At 46.0% G+C, this 17028-nt stretch overlaps 2 protein-coding genes across 2 annotated transcripts; both read left to right on the forward strand.

Annotated features, from left to right (window-relative positions):
- Window positions 1–276: 276 nt before the first annotated feature.
- C8R40DRAFT_1018765 (uncharacterized protein) lies at window positions 277–776 on the forward strand (the record flags this gene model as incomplete). The annotated part of the gene is made up of 2 exons (XM_046222969.1): window positions 277–506; window positions 563–776. Coding segments are annotated over 2 exons (444 nt in total), but the record flags the coding sequence as incomplete, so codon positions are not given.
- A 4738-nt stretch (window positions 777–5514) lies between these two features.
- C8R40DRAFT_1222172 (uncharacterized protein) lies at window positions 5515–10558 on the forward strand (the record flags this gene model as incomplete). The annotated part of the gene is made up of 14 exons (XM_046233276.1): window positions 5515–5553; window positions 5621–5862; window positions 5902–6421; window positions 6478–7280; window positions 7322–7507; window positions 7537–7736; window positions 7940–8151; window positions 8207–8225; window positions 8296–8426; window positions 8468–8477; window positions 8614–8914; window positions 8951–9486; window positions 10426–10445; window positions 10472–10558. The coding sequence occupies 14 exons, from the start codon at window positions 5515–5517 to the stop codon at window positions 10556–10558; spliced, it is 3306 nt and encodes a 1101-aa protein (XP_046089367.1).
- Window positions 10559–17028: the final 6470 nt, after the last annotated feature.

Here is a 17028-nt window from a genome sequence, read left to right on the forward strand (position 1 = left end):
ATAGCTTGTCTTTCATGGAACAAGATCGCTATCGACACTCGACAAGGGAGCGGGCTGCGGAAGGGACCCAAAATGACCCCCCTTTAACTGATCGCGAATGCCTTTCTCGGCTACCAATTCTCGAAATGCTGTAAGTGGCGCAAAGGTTTTCGCCTCATTTCACATCCTCTCACACCGACTTCCATCTTCACTCACGAATTCAACACTCCTATCTACATCTTGTTCCTGATGGCCCTTTCCTTTTTGTGTACGGCGCTCATATGAATCCCCAAACCGCATATCCTTCGATTACTGGCGACCCACCATATTCTCCGCGAAGTCAGTACGAATGTTTTTGCCAACAACCGACTTTCCTCGATTCTCGACACAAGAAAAGCATTTGAAAAACTGATGCGAAAGCAAGTTCTCAGTCTTCTTGAGATGAGGGCATGGTTCATTGGCCACTCCTATAGTCCGGAGACTAAGTACAGCGATACTAACGGTGTCTCAGCTTTCTTTGGGATGTGGTACGTTCCATGAGAACTTATCTATGGTCGTACAATGTACTGATCTCTTTTTCTAGCACGGGCGATTTGTTCAAATCTGCTGGATTACTCACAGAAACATACTACCTATCTCCGCAAAAACCCAAGAATGGACGAGAGCCGACAAGGGCACCGTTCAACCACACGTTTAGCTGCAAACGTGCTGGGTTCTTTGGCTGGCTCGAGGGTGATGGCATCGAAGGGAAACAAGTCAACGGGCTTGGCCGAGGCGTAGATCACCTTCCCGGAGTGGTGATTCTAGGACACGGGAGTATAAATCACAAACGGGGAACCTCGAGCATCGGGAAGGCTGCCGACATGTTTAGCGGCAAGGGTAGCCCCACCAACAATCCCCGCGATCCTCTCGCGAATCCAAATTGCTTTAGATTGGAGAGATTTGGGAAGGCCATGAGTAGTACGAAATCATGGGAGGCTTCAGGTGCTGTTCTGAACGGTGCAACTTATTTGCTTATCTCTTTGTGAATGAAAATTGACTAATGCATCGGATCCTTTCAGGTTTTGACTGGCAATCACCAAAGGAGAGCGCTGTCAATAGGTAGATAACATACGAATGACCGAGTCTGTCATAAGGCTAAAGAGGCGGTCTCAAACGCAGCACTCGTTTTGCCGGAGCTCAAGGGTTTAGGCATTCTGTGCGGAGATCAATCTGGTACACAACGTTCTGCGCATAAACACTCTGCCACTGTCTCTTTCAAGTTTACCATCCCAGGTCATCCGACCCCAGAGGATGCGGCCTTCTGTGACCCGTTCCGCACCAGGACGATCCAAGTCAAAACAGGTTATGCCTCCATATCGGGTCAAAGGACTACCTACGGAGGTAAGGAAATTACGCAGGAGTGTATCTTCATGAAATTGATCGATCGTATCCTTATCTTCCTGTCGTTTTTTCAGATGGTCACCATTGACGAGATGGAATTAGAGACTCCTATACATTCGCGCTCTTCACAGACTACTAGTACCCCAAAGTCGGGTACTCTCATTAAGGTCGATTTCTCCAAGAGGGCCTCGGGCGATATGACAAAGACGAAGATTCAGGAAAAACTGGAAAAACTGCTTGTCCGCATGGCTTGTCAGAGATGCAGACGCCGCTCACATTCCCACATGAGCAGGTCATCGAATCTGAGTCTCCTCTCGCTATCTCAGGGTTTCCTCGTATAATCCTTACGATATACTTCAAGTTCACGCCGTCCCCAGATTGAAATTTTGTAGTACAGAATGCGATGGGAAGATGTGGGTTGAACATGACGATGCGTTGGTCGTGGGTCCCAGGACTGCGCGCGGAAACATGAAGATTGAGCGGGTATGTGCGCTGTCGTTATTGATAGATCCCAGTCTCATCTGTTTATCCGCCATAGGTGATCAGAGTTGCGAATTTGCGGTAATTGCCGAACCTTTAGGTAAGGCTCCTTACAAAAATGTTTTGTCTGTTTTCGTAGGGGGGAAGTTGGCCTTATCCACCAGATCTTGACCGATATAGACAAGTATGACTAAGCAAACTCATCAAGCCAAAGAAGTATAAACCGAGTCGGCATCTGCCCAATCAAACTCAAATTTGAATCAAATGCATTAGTAGAAATAGGCAGCAGAGCAGCCAGAGCAGTATTGCTTATACAACTACTGAAAGGAACCTTAAGAAATAAATGACTTGTACAGCGTAAGAGTTATTTGCCCCTTCATGGTTGTATTCATGTACTATTTTCAACTTGAAGACAGGCAGAGTGCCAATTGATGGCCATTGATGGCTGCTGTTCCGTAAGTATCATTCACTGATCTGCAAAACCTGTATTTTCGGATCAGGGTCCGAAAGCGGTTGAGAGCACTTCCCAGCAGTGAAAGCACCCAGAGCATGTTGCTTTCAGTGCTTTCAGCATTGGGATCTGCTGGGATCTGCTCTCAGCCCTTAGCCGAATATCCAGGTTTTGCAGATCATGTGAACATGGTCACTCAACATACTCAACAGTCAACTACATCTGCAAAACCTGTATACTCGCCATAGCAAGGATACTGGCTGGAAAGCGCTCTCCAGCGACGAAAGCACCCAAAGCAAAAATCAAAGCCTGCTCTGGGTGCTTTCACTGCTGGGAAGTGCTCTGAGCTGCTTTCGGCTATTTAGCCGAACATACAGGTTTTGCAGATGTATTGGGCCGCTGCCTTACAGGGCATTACAAAGTGCTATACTGTTTGTGTATACACACATCACAATACTCAGGAGATTGGCCAGTTGTGTATATATTGGATATAATAGTACTAAATGTTCGGCCCTTGCCGCTTGCGGCCTTACCCCCAGTCATTGCTTACATATGTATGTGTATCATAGTCAATGTCAATATTTCGAGGTTGTGAGAACTAAGAGTCAGTTTGATGTGCAGAGTCGCCCTGACTTTACTAGTGTCAGATTTCTATATACAGTAATTGATCTCTTGCGTGACAATGGATGTCAGCGGCTATTCGGCAGGATATCGAAGCGCCCCGTAGCGCCCATCCGGCCCTTCTTCAAATTGTTTCCCGACATCCCGCCCCATCCCGCCCCCATCCTGCTCCCATCCCGCTCCATCCCGCTCAATGCAGTGCACAATGTGCACACTAAGAATGTGTCATTTTAACACATTTTGATTTTTAGTACTGTACTGCCTATGTAAATATACCATAATGAAAACTGAATGTTCTCAACACAAAGGAACTGAGCACTACTGAACACCTCTGAGCAAGCTGGTAAGGTGATGATGGACTGGGGGAACAGTGATGGGAATGAACCATCATCGTAGCAAGCAGTCTGTCACATCTTGTCACAATTACCTCACATTTTTGTAAGTGATCAATTACTGTATATAGAAACAAGCTTTAGAACCCGTGCCTTCGCCACGGTGGCTCGCTCTGCTCGCACCGTGTGCTACAGCAGGGTTCACAGCTTGTTGGGGGCAAGCCCCCAAACCCCCCTGAGTCGGCGCCTTGCGCCTCCATACTTCAATATTTATTATGCAGTATTCTGAGCCATTTTCATTACAAACAACATACTTTTCCTATCTAGAAAAACTTCTGGGTACACCAAGGTACACCATATTTGTAGTAAGGCAATGTCTATCTTCTAAAATTCAAAGTCAAAGTTAGAGACTTGCTATGAATTGAATATAAAACTTACCTTTACCAAACAAAACTTTTATTACAGCCTTCTTTATCATACTCCACATCTGTAAAGCTTGTATATTTGCCAGTCCAAGGGTGCCAGGTGAAGAGCACTCTCCATTACCCTAAGCACTTGGAGTATTTTTGACTTGTTCTAAATGGTTTGGCTGCTGGGAAGCTCTTTCAGGTGCTCTCAGACAATTAGCCAGTACCATTGCTCTGGAAAACACACAGGATTTGGAAATGCAACATGTTTTACAGATTTTCCCTGTAATTTATTTATTATCATTGCAAATGTAAGTCATACTGGAATCTGGTGCCTCTTCAAAACCTGATGAACTGAGTATAATACAGGGAATTGATTTTCCAGATTTATCACAACCCAATATTCCTGCTTCCAGAACTCTGACTCATCTGCAAAACCTGAATATTCAGCTAAGGGCCAAGAGCAGATCCCAGTGCTGCAAGCACTGAATGTAACATGCTTTGGGTGCTTCCACTGTTGGGAAGTGCTCTCAACTGTTCTCAGACCCTTAGCCCAAGATGAATATCTGCAAAACATGGATGTTTGCCAGAGCAAGGATACTGGCTGGAGAGCATTGTCAGCTGCTCTCCAGCTATTAGCCAAAAACCCAGGTTTTACAGATGTCAGGTTCTATTGCAGATACCTGGAAGTAATATTTCAAAGTATCATAATAGGTGCACCAATCTTGAGCTCAAGTTTTACCAGTGGAAGACCTGGTTCATGGATACTATTTAAATACCCAACAGGGTAGTGAAATTCATTGTTGTTGTCCTCTCCTTCATTTGCACCAACACTATCAGCTCTCTAATAGGTGAATGCATTTCCTGCTAAAGCATCCAAGTAGTTAATATACTACAACATTTCTGTGGCAAATGATAGTACATTCAAGAACCCATGGATCATTGTCTACATCTGCAAAACCTGTATGTTCACCAGAGCAAGGGTACTGGCTGGAGAGCGCTCTCCAGCACCCAAAGCACCGAGAGCAAAATTTCAACCCTGCTCTGGGTGCTTTGGCTGCTGGGAAGCGCTCTCAGCTGCTCTCAGAGAATTAGCCGAAAAAACAGGTTTTGCAGATGTACTGCAGGATGTATTGAGTTGAGACTTGTAGATGGCAAGCAATTTTGCTAAGTCAGAATTCTTCTTCATAATGCCTTGCAAAGTTTGAAGTGATTTCTTCAATTTGTAGCACTTCTTATATCAATACTGTAAAATAAGGCAGCAGCCACAGCATGCAGTATACTCAATGCATACATATGAATGTATCATGTCACAGAGTTCAACTGTTAAAGTACTCGTGGTGTTGACCCTCACTTAAAGTAAAAACTGCCGGAGAACACGGCATTGATTCCGGCGACTCCGCAGCACCGTTTCGTGATAAAATTTAGGCGTTTAATCTGCTGACTAGTTATTGGTAATCATGCTAAGCGCCCAGTTAGTCTTTTATATATATAGAAATCTGACACTAGTAAAGTCAGGGCGACTCTGCACATCAAACTGACTCTAAGATCCACTTGGACCGGTCGTCATATCACAAGAAAAAGGTAGCGAATTTCTCCATTTTAGTAGGTAGATCAGAGGTAGATAGTACATAGCGCAGAACAAGAAAAGGTTATGTAAATGGCCAGCAACGTCACGATACGATGAAGATCTATAATCAGGTATTTTAGCAGAAATCAAGAGAGATAATATTCACTTGACACCTTCAAGCTTCAAGCTTCAGCGTTTTGACCTTCAAGTTTGGCGTCGACTTTTTCGACAAAGCCGATCATATGCGTAACAGCCCTGTTAATAATTTCATCCATGAGTGGGTCATCCACGATGTTTCTCGAGCATTCTTTCCGGAACTTGAGAATCAACGTGAGTAGTCGAATCTGGGTCAGCTACCATAGTTTGCTCAGTTGCTCGTCGACAAAAAGGTGAATAGAAACTTGCCTCATCCCGGACAGCAATCGCTTTGTTGTTCAGGTCTCGAATGGCACATGATTTCACATTTGCCTCCAACTCCCACCTTGAAGTCGATGATGATGAGGCCAGTGTTTTGTTGGAATCACCGTCCGCCACAACGTCACCCCTTTTCGCTGCTTCGATGGCACGCTCCCTGTTCACACCGGTTAAGCAAGCTCCTCGAGTCGTGGATGGATTGTCTCCCACGCCCACAGCGGGGGGGTCCTTCTGCGCTTAGGCCTCAACCAATTACGGGTACAGGTTTGAAACGGAAATCAGTCAAGCTACGCCTCTTCGGCAACATTCTCTAACGCCTCTGGAAATTGCATCTACTGGCCTCAAAGGTTCTACGGATGGACGTAGATTCGATCGGCTAGCTCCTCTGCCAGCTCCAAAGTTTCCTATTCGCACACTCCAAACGAAGAAAGAGACAGATCCACAGCTGCGCCAGGAAACTGCCACAATGACTCGTTTGCGAATATCGGACTTGAACGAGTTTCGGGATGAATTTGAGGGTGGCAACGATTCTGGATGTGATCTGGGGTGCGATTTAAATCTAGAGGACAATAAGGCTCGAGGAGATGAACTGTTTCTTGGTGGCGAAGTCATGCCTATGAGGGGACGTGGAAAAGTGGAGGCTGCGCTGCATTTGGCTGGTAAAGGCAAATTCAATGAAGATGTTGCGGAGGCTGTCTGTCCGGGTGGTCATATCATTAAAAGGCGTGCTCGTGCTAGGCCTCTGTCAGATGAGCTTCTAAGTAGCACTGTTTCCCAAGCTTCGGTAAGCTCTAACTATCTCCACATTTTCTTTCATGAGCCACTTACCACTTTTGATAGGCAATGAGGTCTCCGGCTTACAATGGTCTCAACGTTGTGACGTTTCCTACTGGTGCCTCCCAATTTCGTGACCACGCATCTCCGTCTTCCTCTTCACCTGAGAGCGGTTCTCCAATGCCTCGACGTCGCGCCTCTGGTCTGCACCCGTCCAAGCCCCCAGTATATCGACGGGCTCAGCTCAACAGAGTGGATTCAGCCACGCTGTCCTTTGGTGGCCCTGCTGTTACCGCTGCCCCATCATTAGCTTCAACATCCACCTCCTCTCGCGGAGTTACTACGTCGATCTCATCGGATGCAGCAGACTGGCCGTTTACCACTGCCCCTGGGCCTAAAATATTAAATCGACATAGTTATTCCTGGAGACAGATGCATCCCCGTTCTAACGACGTGTCACCTACAACGTCTCCGCCTCTTTCTTACACAGCAGGAGAGACTGAAAGTTATGACACCGACGATGACGACTCCATGATGGTCGATCTCCCTGCTAATTCCTCGTTTGTTCTCAATATCACTGAAGACACACCATCTCTCAAGCGAATAGGCCGTACAAGTGAACAGATCTCTAAAAAGTATACTCGAGACTCCGGTATCGCATTGAGCGACGACGACGAAGATATGGAATTTGTAGAGTCGTCAACCAGTTCTGAACGGCTCAGTACGATGCCTCGGGCCTCTACTAGTGTCAGTTCTCTATATTCTGATATCGAAGACGGTCTCGTCACTCCTGGAGTAGGCCCACGATCTAGTTCTGCCTGGCCAGATTTTGTCATTGTCAATGGTCCAAACGACGGTGGTTGTGACGCGTCTGAACAGGACGTTGACGCTTTCATATTACGTACCCTAGCCGCTTTGCCAAGAGCACTTACGAAGCCAAGAAAGCTCCAGGAACACCTGTGAAGAAAAGCAAGGTCAGCTATCTGGCTCGTCAGCGGCCATGGCAGAGTGCAATGACACACAAAGTTGGATTTGGAGCTCATGTAGAAGAAAAGATGAAGAAGGTCCCTCGCAAGAGCATGCCTGCCTCTTTTCCGTTAGGAAGGAAACATAATAGATCCATAGACCCGACACAGACTCGGAGTCTGATTGCGATGACTCTCCCAGTAATCGCAAAGAGAAACATATTGGCTTGGGCATTGATATTCCCTCCTTGTCTAAGAATGGTGTTTCAAGAAATCGATGGCTTATGCTTCGGAGCAGCAGTGGCGCTTTTTCAAGCAGCAGCGAATCCGCCGGTACTCCCACTAGGAATCGACCTTTAGGTATGTTGCTCTCGATTAGTCTCCGTGTGGTTATTCACGTTATTCCTTGAACAGGAGATTGTCTTTGACCCTCCGGCTCACCTCATCTGTCAAAACAAACATCGCCGACACACAGATCGAAGCTTTTCCCGGCGCGATCTGCTTCTAGCTCGTCCAACGGCTCCGTAACGTCTCCATCTATATTACGCAACTGCCTATTGCAGGGGATCAGAAATATCGTGCTCCACGGTCTAGTACGCGAACGCGCCGTTTATCTCAACCTTCCCATCAACGGCGGCCCGGTCGTTTCGAACAGCAATTTGCTGAGATTGCTGAGGTAGGGAGTGGAGAATTTGGCAAGGTTAAGGATGGAAACTCTGATGCCTGCTTCGCTGTCAAAAAGTCGAAACGGTTTGAAGGGGTCAAACATCGGTATGTTCATGATATTTGAATATCCTTGCGTGCTCCGATATCTAATCGGCCCATTATAGGTTGTGACTCCGGGAAGAGGTCAATACTCTTCAACACCTATCCCATGTAACCGATGGCTGTGGGCATCCCAATATTCTCGCGTTCATAGATGCTTGGGAGGAAGATGAACAGCTTTTCATCTGGACTGAATTGTGCGAAGGTGGTAACTTTGCCCACTTTCTGTGGGAATACGGACGCGTATTCCCGAGGTTAGATCTATTTTCACGGAATCATGCAAAGGTCTGTAAATGATTCGATATCTGCGTGCCTTTGCGGGATAGGCATCCCAGAGTACGTGAAGGAGCGCAGAACTGTTGGCTGATTGCCTTCAAATTAATTCGAAGGCATCGCTTTTGAACTTCGCTCTCATCGTCGAAACTCGTCTAAGCTCGTTTTGTGATTTTCTGTGCATATACGCGCTATTAAGCCATGACGCAACACCCCCCGCTTCTCCTCAGAACCTCGTCGTCTATCAGCGCCGTAGATCGACAACGCCGTACCCATATTCTCGAAATTATCCCGATTCTAAAAAAACTCAGCCTGGAGAGAAGATTGCAGAAGAACTACGACATTGAACGAGCTAACGAGGCGCGGCAGGAAAAAACCATGCTCTTCATAGAAAAAAAGGCTCCTGCCAAGGGCTCTCCTTCGGCTTCGCTTATAACTATTACGGAGGACGAATGGAACGATATTAGGACAACCCCGGCCATTTTTGAGCGTGACAAACAGTAGATTCCGAGTTACATACTTGCGTGGATGGCAAGGGCCAATGACATGGATAATCTGTCTAAAGGGAAGCGCACTCGAGACGTGCAGGAGGGCGATATTCTGGAGAATGGGCCGGAGAAGAATCCTAGGCTCATGACCCCAATCATTGAGACTACACCAGACCCGACTACCTCTCAGAACGTGGAGATACCAGAATGTCTCTATCGAATCGGAAGGTTGCACAACTATCTTACCCTTCCTCTCTTCACGGACAACAACCTTATTTTCATTCATTCCCACTCCTCGTCATTTAAGACCTCAAAAACTCTTCTTCCAGGGGACAAGGAACGTACCGAAGTGGTCGTCCTGAAGGATTTGCTGGACCGCCTCAACATTCGGGTGCCGGATTTAGAGAAAGCGGACGAAGATGAAGGTCTTTCGCTATATGAATTTCAGCTCGCTTCTAAAAATTACTTTGCTTTCGAACTCAGTCGTGACCCAGATGGTCAGGAGGGTACTCGGACAAATTGGACTCGACAACATTTTCTCTTCTTCAACAATCAACGCGACGCAGAGAAATACTACCAACCTCGTGAGTACCGACTTCGGGAAGAGCGTCGTTTATACAACACCAAATTTGATCTCACCACTTATAACATGGCATGGAACCGTGTCGTCACTGATTACGAGCGATCTTTGGAGGCAAAACCTAGACAGGTTCAGGTTAATCTGGCTAACTCATCGGCAGCTCCCTCCACATCCAAGCCCTTTCAAAAAGGCAACAAGGGTGACTCCTTCGACCTCTGTTGCCTTGGATGTGGTAAGAAGGGGCACTCCGCTACGGACCACTCGAGCAAACATGGCTCCCTCCTCTGGGCCAGGTGGATCAAAGGGGGTAAAACGTTTGTCCTCGGTCTTCCCCAGGGAGAAGACAAGCGCATCTGTTATCAGTGGAATATCCGAGGGAACTGTAGAGCAAACAAGGGCTGTCAGGACGCACATGTCTGCACATTCTGTGGAAGCGATGGGCATCATGCTTTCTCCTACACCTGTCGCGCCAGACCTAATTGAGGTTTTCCTCAAACTTTCGATCCCTCCTACTCTTTCCTATTATGATTTTTTGGATGCTATACACTTTCGCTTACCACTCCCTAACACATGTCCTGAGTTCATTGAACTCTACGAACGGATTGTCACTCCTTACAATGCAGATGAATTCGAAAAAGCGCTTGCAGCATGTGATCTCTCTCATCATTACCCACTTCTTGTTCATAATCTTCGTCGAGGTTTTCCACTTGGCCACTTGCCTCCGCTACATGAAACAATCATCATCCCGAATCACCAATCAGTATATGAGCACCCAGAGGTAGTTGAACAATACATTTCCGAAGAAACCTCCGCTGGCCGAATGGCTGGGCCATTCTCTCAGTCGGATATTCACCGAGGTCATTTCTACACAACCAGACCTTCGGATAAGCGTGGGCTGATTGATGTCAAACAACCCGGGGATGAAATTTCATTTCGTCCCCAGGCTCACATATTATAACCCAGGTTTGAATTTATGTAATTGGTACTAGGCTGTATGTTTTTTACAAACCTCGCTTCATACAATATCTGTTAGCCCTTGGGATGAATGGCAGTCAAAAATCAATGACACATTGTGAGGACATATCTGACCTGTGTATGACCCAAAGGCTTTGAGGATAATTTTGAGGATAAGCAGGGCAACATCTGCAAAACCTGTTTTTTCGGCTAATTCTCTGAGAGCAGCTGAGAGCGCTTCCCAGCAGCCAAAGCACCCAGAGCAGGGTTGAAATTTTGCTCTCGGTGCTTTGGGTGCTGGAGAGCGCTCTCCAGCCAGTACCCTTGCTCTGGTGAACATACAGGTTTTGCAGATGAAGGTATTTATCTTTAATACGGCACCATTTTGACCAGATGAGCTTCAAATTTATAGTGCTTCACATTCCAAGTCAAGCCATGCAATTGGCAGGAGGCTAGTTTGCTGAAGATAGACTATGAATATTTAGTAGAGATGATTCATTACAGTAGCAGCAAGATAGTATGATAAATGATTACTTCGACTGATTGCGCACGAAAAAATCCACCACAAGAATCCGCCCGCTCCAAATCACATGCGATTGTAGGCCACTGCACCACCGTGCATGGCAAAAACTCGGCTCCTTCCTTGTGGGTTATTAAATATTAATTGAATATTATGGAATCAAAAAACAGGGGCGCCTTTCAGGCGCCGACATTGATTTTCTGAGAAAAGCAGAATAAAAGTAAATTTACTTAAACTATCTATGGAGTAACAGGGAGTAACCGAATGAGACGAGAAAAAGTAATTGTGACAGAGGGTGACAGTCCCGTGATATCCCGTGCCGGTCACATGTATTCCAACAGAATGTGACTGAGTACCATATATGGAGAAACTCCTTCCAAGTAAGCAAAGCGAAATAGCATGACGCGACCTACATAAGGACGAGTCTTCCGTAAACTACAGCCTCGTAATTTCATGTTCCATGAGTCATTTTTAGGTCACGCGAGAAATGTTGATCATTGTTTGGTCTTTTTTTTGCCACGTCGTCAACTTTGTTCAAACGTTCAACATTCAACACTCAACACTCAATGCTCAACGCTGGCCCTTTTCAATGGTCAACATTTAACACTACGAGGATCATTTAAATTAGGACGCAACCTGCAACTAACTCAATGTTCAACTTGTCTATTGAAGATACAAAATATTCAAGGCTCGGACTGCATCATCCCCCCTCAACCTCAACCTTTAAGTTACGAGATTCACTCCAACCTCAAGAATGACATCAAGCTGAACAAGCCCTCTATGCCGCCATCAACTCTGCAAAACTGCCTCAACTGCCTACTTCAACACCACATGCTTCGGGTACATCAAAACATCCCCTTCCCAATATTCACCAAGCAATTTTTTGTTTTTTTTTCACCCGTCCAATTAATTGGTTCCCAGGTCAGTGTGTCTTAAATTTTAAGTTTCATTCTCAGATACATGCTTTATTGTGTTGCACCTTTGTATGTAGATACTAAGTAATGATTCAGTCCAATAAAAGATTTGAAAATTTTGGAAAAGAGCAGGAAAATGAATGTTCCGAGTACTGCAGTGGGCCTTGATTATGTAAATGAGTTGATGCCCAGCCTCAATATTTTGAACCCAGGTTTCAAGTGATGCCGGGGTTAGGATTACGGAAACTGTACTGAGCACTAATTTAATCAGGCTCAGCATCAATTATTGCTGGGTTAAACCTGGTTGAATAGAACTGCACGCCTGTGTATACGAGCGAACCGGAGTGAAGTTGAATAATAATATGAATTGTGTACATAATATGAATTACAGGTGGACGAGTGCAAAAGGGCAACGTCGCTCGGACTCACTCACAAGGTTCAGCAGTAATGTTGCATCATGATCTGTATCCACCCACTGATGTTGAGTCAGTACAAATTAAACTTGAATTGCTGAACCTTGAACTTGAATTGCTGGACATTGAACTTGAATTGTTGAACATTGGACAACATAAGGCAGGGCTTGAACAAGTCACAAGATCTTGATGTCGAGTGCAAGAACTTTGAAGTTTTGAAATATTGAAGGGACTTAGCACTAACAAAAGTGCGTTCAAGAGGTATTTTGGAGTGCTTGAAGTTCGAGAATTGGATTGCAATGGACATATGTACACTTGAGAGCTCAAATTTGAAGGACATTGCACAAAGAATTGAGTTTGGGTCATTGTAGAGGCTGGAAGACTGAAAGTGCGGAGAGGTTGGAGGTCAAACTCATTGACGTGGCACTCAAGTTGAAATTTGGACGTTGACACAAAGCCACGTTGTTCGACGTGGCAAAACTGCTTACTCAAACTGACAGCTTATGAAGAAAAGAGATGTTACAGAGGTGTCGGGAAGCTTCTTGGGTGCTTTTGATGGGGAGCTGCAGGGAAGCTGCAATGGAGGTTCTCGGGCCCAACTCACCGTAGCTTTCTGAGAGTTCGGCAACGGAAGCTGTCAGGAAGCTCCGACACAAATGGTGGTGTACTGGATCAATATGTCAGTCCGTCGCATTTGCAGCGTCATTGGCCCTTTATTTATTCAGCCTGAACTCGAATATATTCCTACTGCCCTCAATCCAGCAGACCCATTCTCGCGCGGAGAACTCGGATCTGTTAAGGATAAACTACCACTTACTTTTTCGCTCCCATTCATCTGCAAAACCTGGATGTTCGCGAGAGCAAGGGTACTAGCTGGAGAGCGCTGAAAGCACTCCCAGCAGTTTTTCAGTACTGCTGGGAGCACTTTCCCAGCTGGACAGTGCTGTCAGCTGCTTTCGAGCTCTTAGCCGAAAATACAGGTTTTACAGATGCTGCTCTAGACATGGATAAAACTGTATCAGTACAATGATTAGTATAGCAAACAGACAGGCCCATGCCTGAGGTGTGGTACTTGTACACTGATCAATACACTGCTAACTACTACACTGACCATACACTGACCATATACTGATCTGTAAAACCTGGATGTTCATGAGACCAAATGATACTAGCTGAAGAGCATCTGCAAAACCTGGATATTCGGCTAAGGGCTGAGAGCAGATCCCAGCAGATCCCAGTGCTGAAAGCACCGAAAGCAACATGCTCTGGGTGCTTTCACTGCTGGGAAGTGCTCTCAACTGCTTTCGGACCGTTAGCCGAAAATACAGGTTTTGCAGATGAGTGCTGTGCATGCTGTTCAGCACTCATAAACTACTGGGAGTGCTTTCCCGCTGGACAGTGCTGTCAGCTGCTTTTGAGATCTTAGCCAAAAATATAGGTTTTACAGATGTGACTGATACACTGACCACAATCCTAGGAAATTGCTTGCAAACACAAATTTGTACAAATTGTTATCTACTCTGCAATTCATTTAAGCCAAAGTCCTTGCAAGGGGTCTCCAAGAATACTGAGATACTTTCTGGGCAGTCAAGTTATATAGTATTGAATTTGTTCAGCAATGTACTAATCTTTAAAACCTGTACTCTTAGCTATTTACCTGGGAACAGCTGGAAGCACTTTCCAGCAAAATTAATAGTCATATAGGGTTTTGCAGATCAGTATACATACTGGCATTATCTTACATCTGCAAAACCTGGATATTCGGCTAAGGGTCCAAAAGCAGTTGAAAGCATTTCCCAGCAGTGAAAGCACTCAGAGCAGCCTGCTCTCAGTGCTTTCGGTACTGGGATCTGCTGGGATCTGCTCTCAGCCCTTAGCCGAATATCCATGTTTTGCAGATGTAGGGTACCAACAAAAAATTCATGTTGGTTGAATGTACCTAGTGTCCACAGATATTTTGCAAACTGAGGCAATGGCATGTAATAACACTGTCAACTGAGTACACTGACATTAAAGTACACTGACATTAAAGATACACTGACAAAAAGATACACTGACATTAAAGTACACTGACATTAAGTACACATCTGGAAAACCTGTTTTTTTGGCTAATTCTCCAAGAGCAGCTGAAAGCACTTTTCAGCAGCCAGAGCAAGTTTAAAATTTTGATCTCAGTGCTTTGGGTGCTGGAGAGTGCTCTCCAGCCAGTACCCTTGCTCTGGCAAACACACAGGTTTTGCAGATGCATTGACATAGAGTACAACTATTTATTACAACTGCTATATTTACTGTATCGGGGTGTAGGGAGGCAACGGTCTGTAAGACCTGGGTCAAAATAGGTCTTAGGGTAGGTTTGGTATATGAAGTTTTATGTTGTAGCATGCTAGGAGCAGGCTGGAGCTCGAAGGGAGCTACGAGAACCGCGACCGAGGACGGGAATGACCTAGTAGTGCCTGGAACGACGAGATGATGACCCTTGAGGGGGTTCCTAGGAGGTCCAGGGAGGTCCCTAAGGCGTAGGGAGGTTAAGGAAGAGTGCGGGACCGTACGGTATTGCGTAGTAGGAGTTGTACTCGCTAGAACGTCAATATAGGATCGAGTAGGTCGTATATGCAACTGGGTCTCGAGAGTGTAAGCTCCCGAGAAGGGATATGTCAGGGAGGGTAGGTCCCTGGGGGCTGAGCTTGAGGATGGACGTCCTCGAGTGTGGGAGGTGGTAACGGAGAAGCAATACATAGTCCGACGTGAGGGGTAGCTTCGACGTTACCTAGATCGAGGTCCCGAAGCTTACGAAGTAGCTAGGGAGCTCTGGGAGGTTTGGGGAAGGGTAGCTCACCAAGGCGGGTAGGCGTTGGGGAGCTTTAGTAATGTTCGAGGGAGCTCGGGGACTCACTCGGAAGGCTTAGACTTGAAGTGAAAGTGTATATTCGATCGTATAGACGATCAGAGAGACAATAGACAGAAGTAGAGAGAAACAGAGGTAGAGAAACAGAGAGTAAAGAGAAATCCGTATGGTTAGCAGGTACAAAGGGACAGGGACTGGACCTATGCAAAAGGGTGTGTGTTCAAAATATACCAAGCTGGGCTTCTGGACGCTACTGGACTGCTTAAATATGTATAGGGAAGTTAACAAAGAGACATAGTACGAAACGGGCACTTAATGGGGTTTCTAAGTACATGAGGACGGACATGAGGACGGAATGATGGGCGCATGTGCGGGGTTCCAGGACCCTGTCGTGGAGTGGTTCGGTTGCATTGAGGGGAACTAAGAATCATGGAGGTTGTCCCAGCAGAGAGAAGGTTTGCGGCATTGGGAGTGTTCTCAGGGGTTCAGGGAAGTGGGCTGAGGAGGTAAGTGTCATAAAGTACGCAGCCCCTATCATTTTCCTTTTCTCACCGTCTCGACGCCTTTACTTGTACGATACATCATCCCATCACTGTCAAACCCCCATCGATTACTGATCCACCTGACCCATCTTCTCCTTCTACTGGCTTCCGCCACCTTCCTTGTTCCTAAACTGTACAGTATTACATCGTTGTTTCTCGCAGACCGGATTATGTATATATAGCCAACCCTCCACAGCCTGGTCCCTTATCTTGACCTCTCTGTCATTATCTGGGACCAGGTATGTGCTTACTTATTATTACCTATGACTACGATACTCAATATATCTCTGTCATTATCTGGGACCAGCCTGCCGCCGTTCTGCTTAGTCGCTCCGCCTTGTTGCCTTGTTCAGTTGCTCCGCCTTGCCGTTCTGCTTAGTCGCTCCGCTTTCCCGCTCCGTTAGTCACTCCGCCTCTGCCGCTTCGTGACAGTAAGGGGACTGAGGAGGTTGGGAACTATGTCAAGGAGCTTATGGGCTATGGAATTCGGGGCGAGGCATGACACGGTCACGGTCACGGAGGACCCAGTTGCGTCGCCCAAATTCTGAGTGGTCACGGTCACGGAGGACCTGGTTGCCAGCCAAGGAACCGTGACAAAAAATTTGCTTTTACTCTCTGTTCAATCTTATAAAATTTAGCTCACCAACAATGGCTTATTATTTGGCTACATTTTGGGATTTTGGATTGCTGAGAGTTAACCTACATTGGGATAATAATAGGCATCTAGGTGGGGACTGTGGTTGCCAAATTTTTCAAGTGTCACGGACAATAGCACCGCAGTTGCCAAGTCTGGTCCAAAAATTTTGGTCACGGTCCGCCTCTCTGTTGCCTCCCTACACCCCGATACAGTATACATCACAACAACCATGAATTGTAAGTACTTCAAGTTGATATGCTGACTGTCAAGCTTGGGGAAACTCCTTGCAAGTAATGTACACTATAACACACTCACTGGTTTTTCAACTGTTATCCTGCACCTAATCTGCCTGAATACTATTCCAAGGTTTTATCAACAGAGCTTATCATATATATTCAAATCACAGAGGTGTTGAAATAACCACTGTAAACTGAAAATAGGAGATGTAAGTTGATAAGATAACATCTGTAAAACCTGTATTTTTGGCTAAGAGCTCGAAAGCAGCTGACAGCACTGTCCAGCTGGGAAAGTGCTCCCAGCAGTACTGAAAAATTGCTGGGAGTGCTTTCAGCGCTGGACAGCGCTCTCCAGCTAGTACCCTTGCTCTCGCGAACATCCAGGTTTTGCAGATGAAGTATTGGCTCAAACGAGCTCGATATAGAATGCAAGGAGCACTGTGAAGTGCTCAATGTTAGTAGATGAGGTTTGCCTGGGGCACAGC

Source organism: Lentinula edodes (assembly GCF_021015755.1).
Source record: "Lentinula edodes strain Le(Bin) 0899 ss11 chromosome Unknown C8R40scaffold_7, whole genome shotgun sequence".
NCBI classification, from domain to species: domain Eukaryota; kingdom Fungi; phylum Basidiomycota; class Agaricomycetes; order Agaricales; family Omphalotaceae; genus Lentinula; species Lentinula edodes.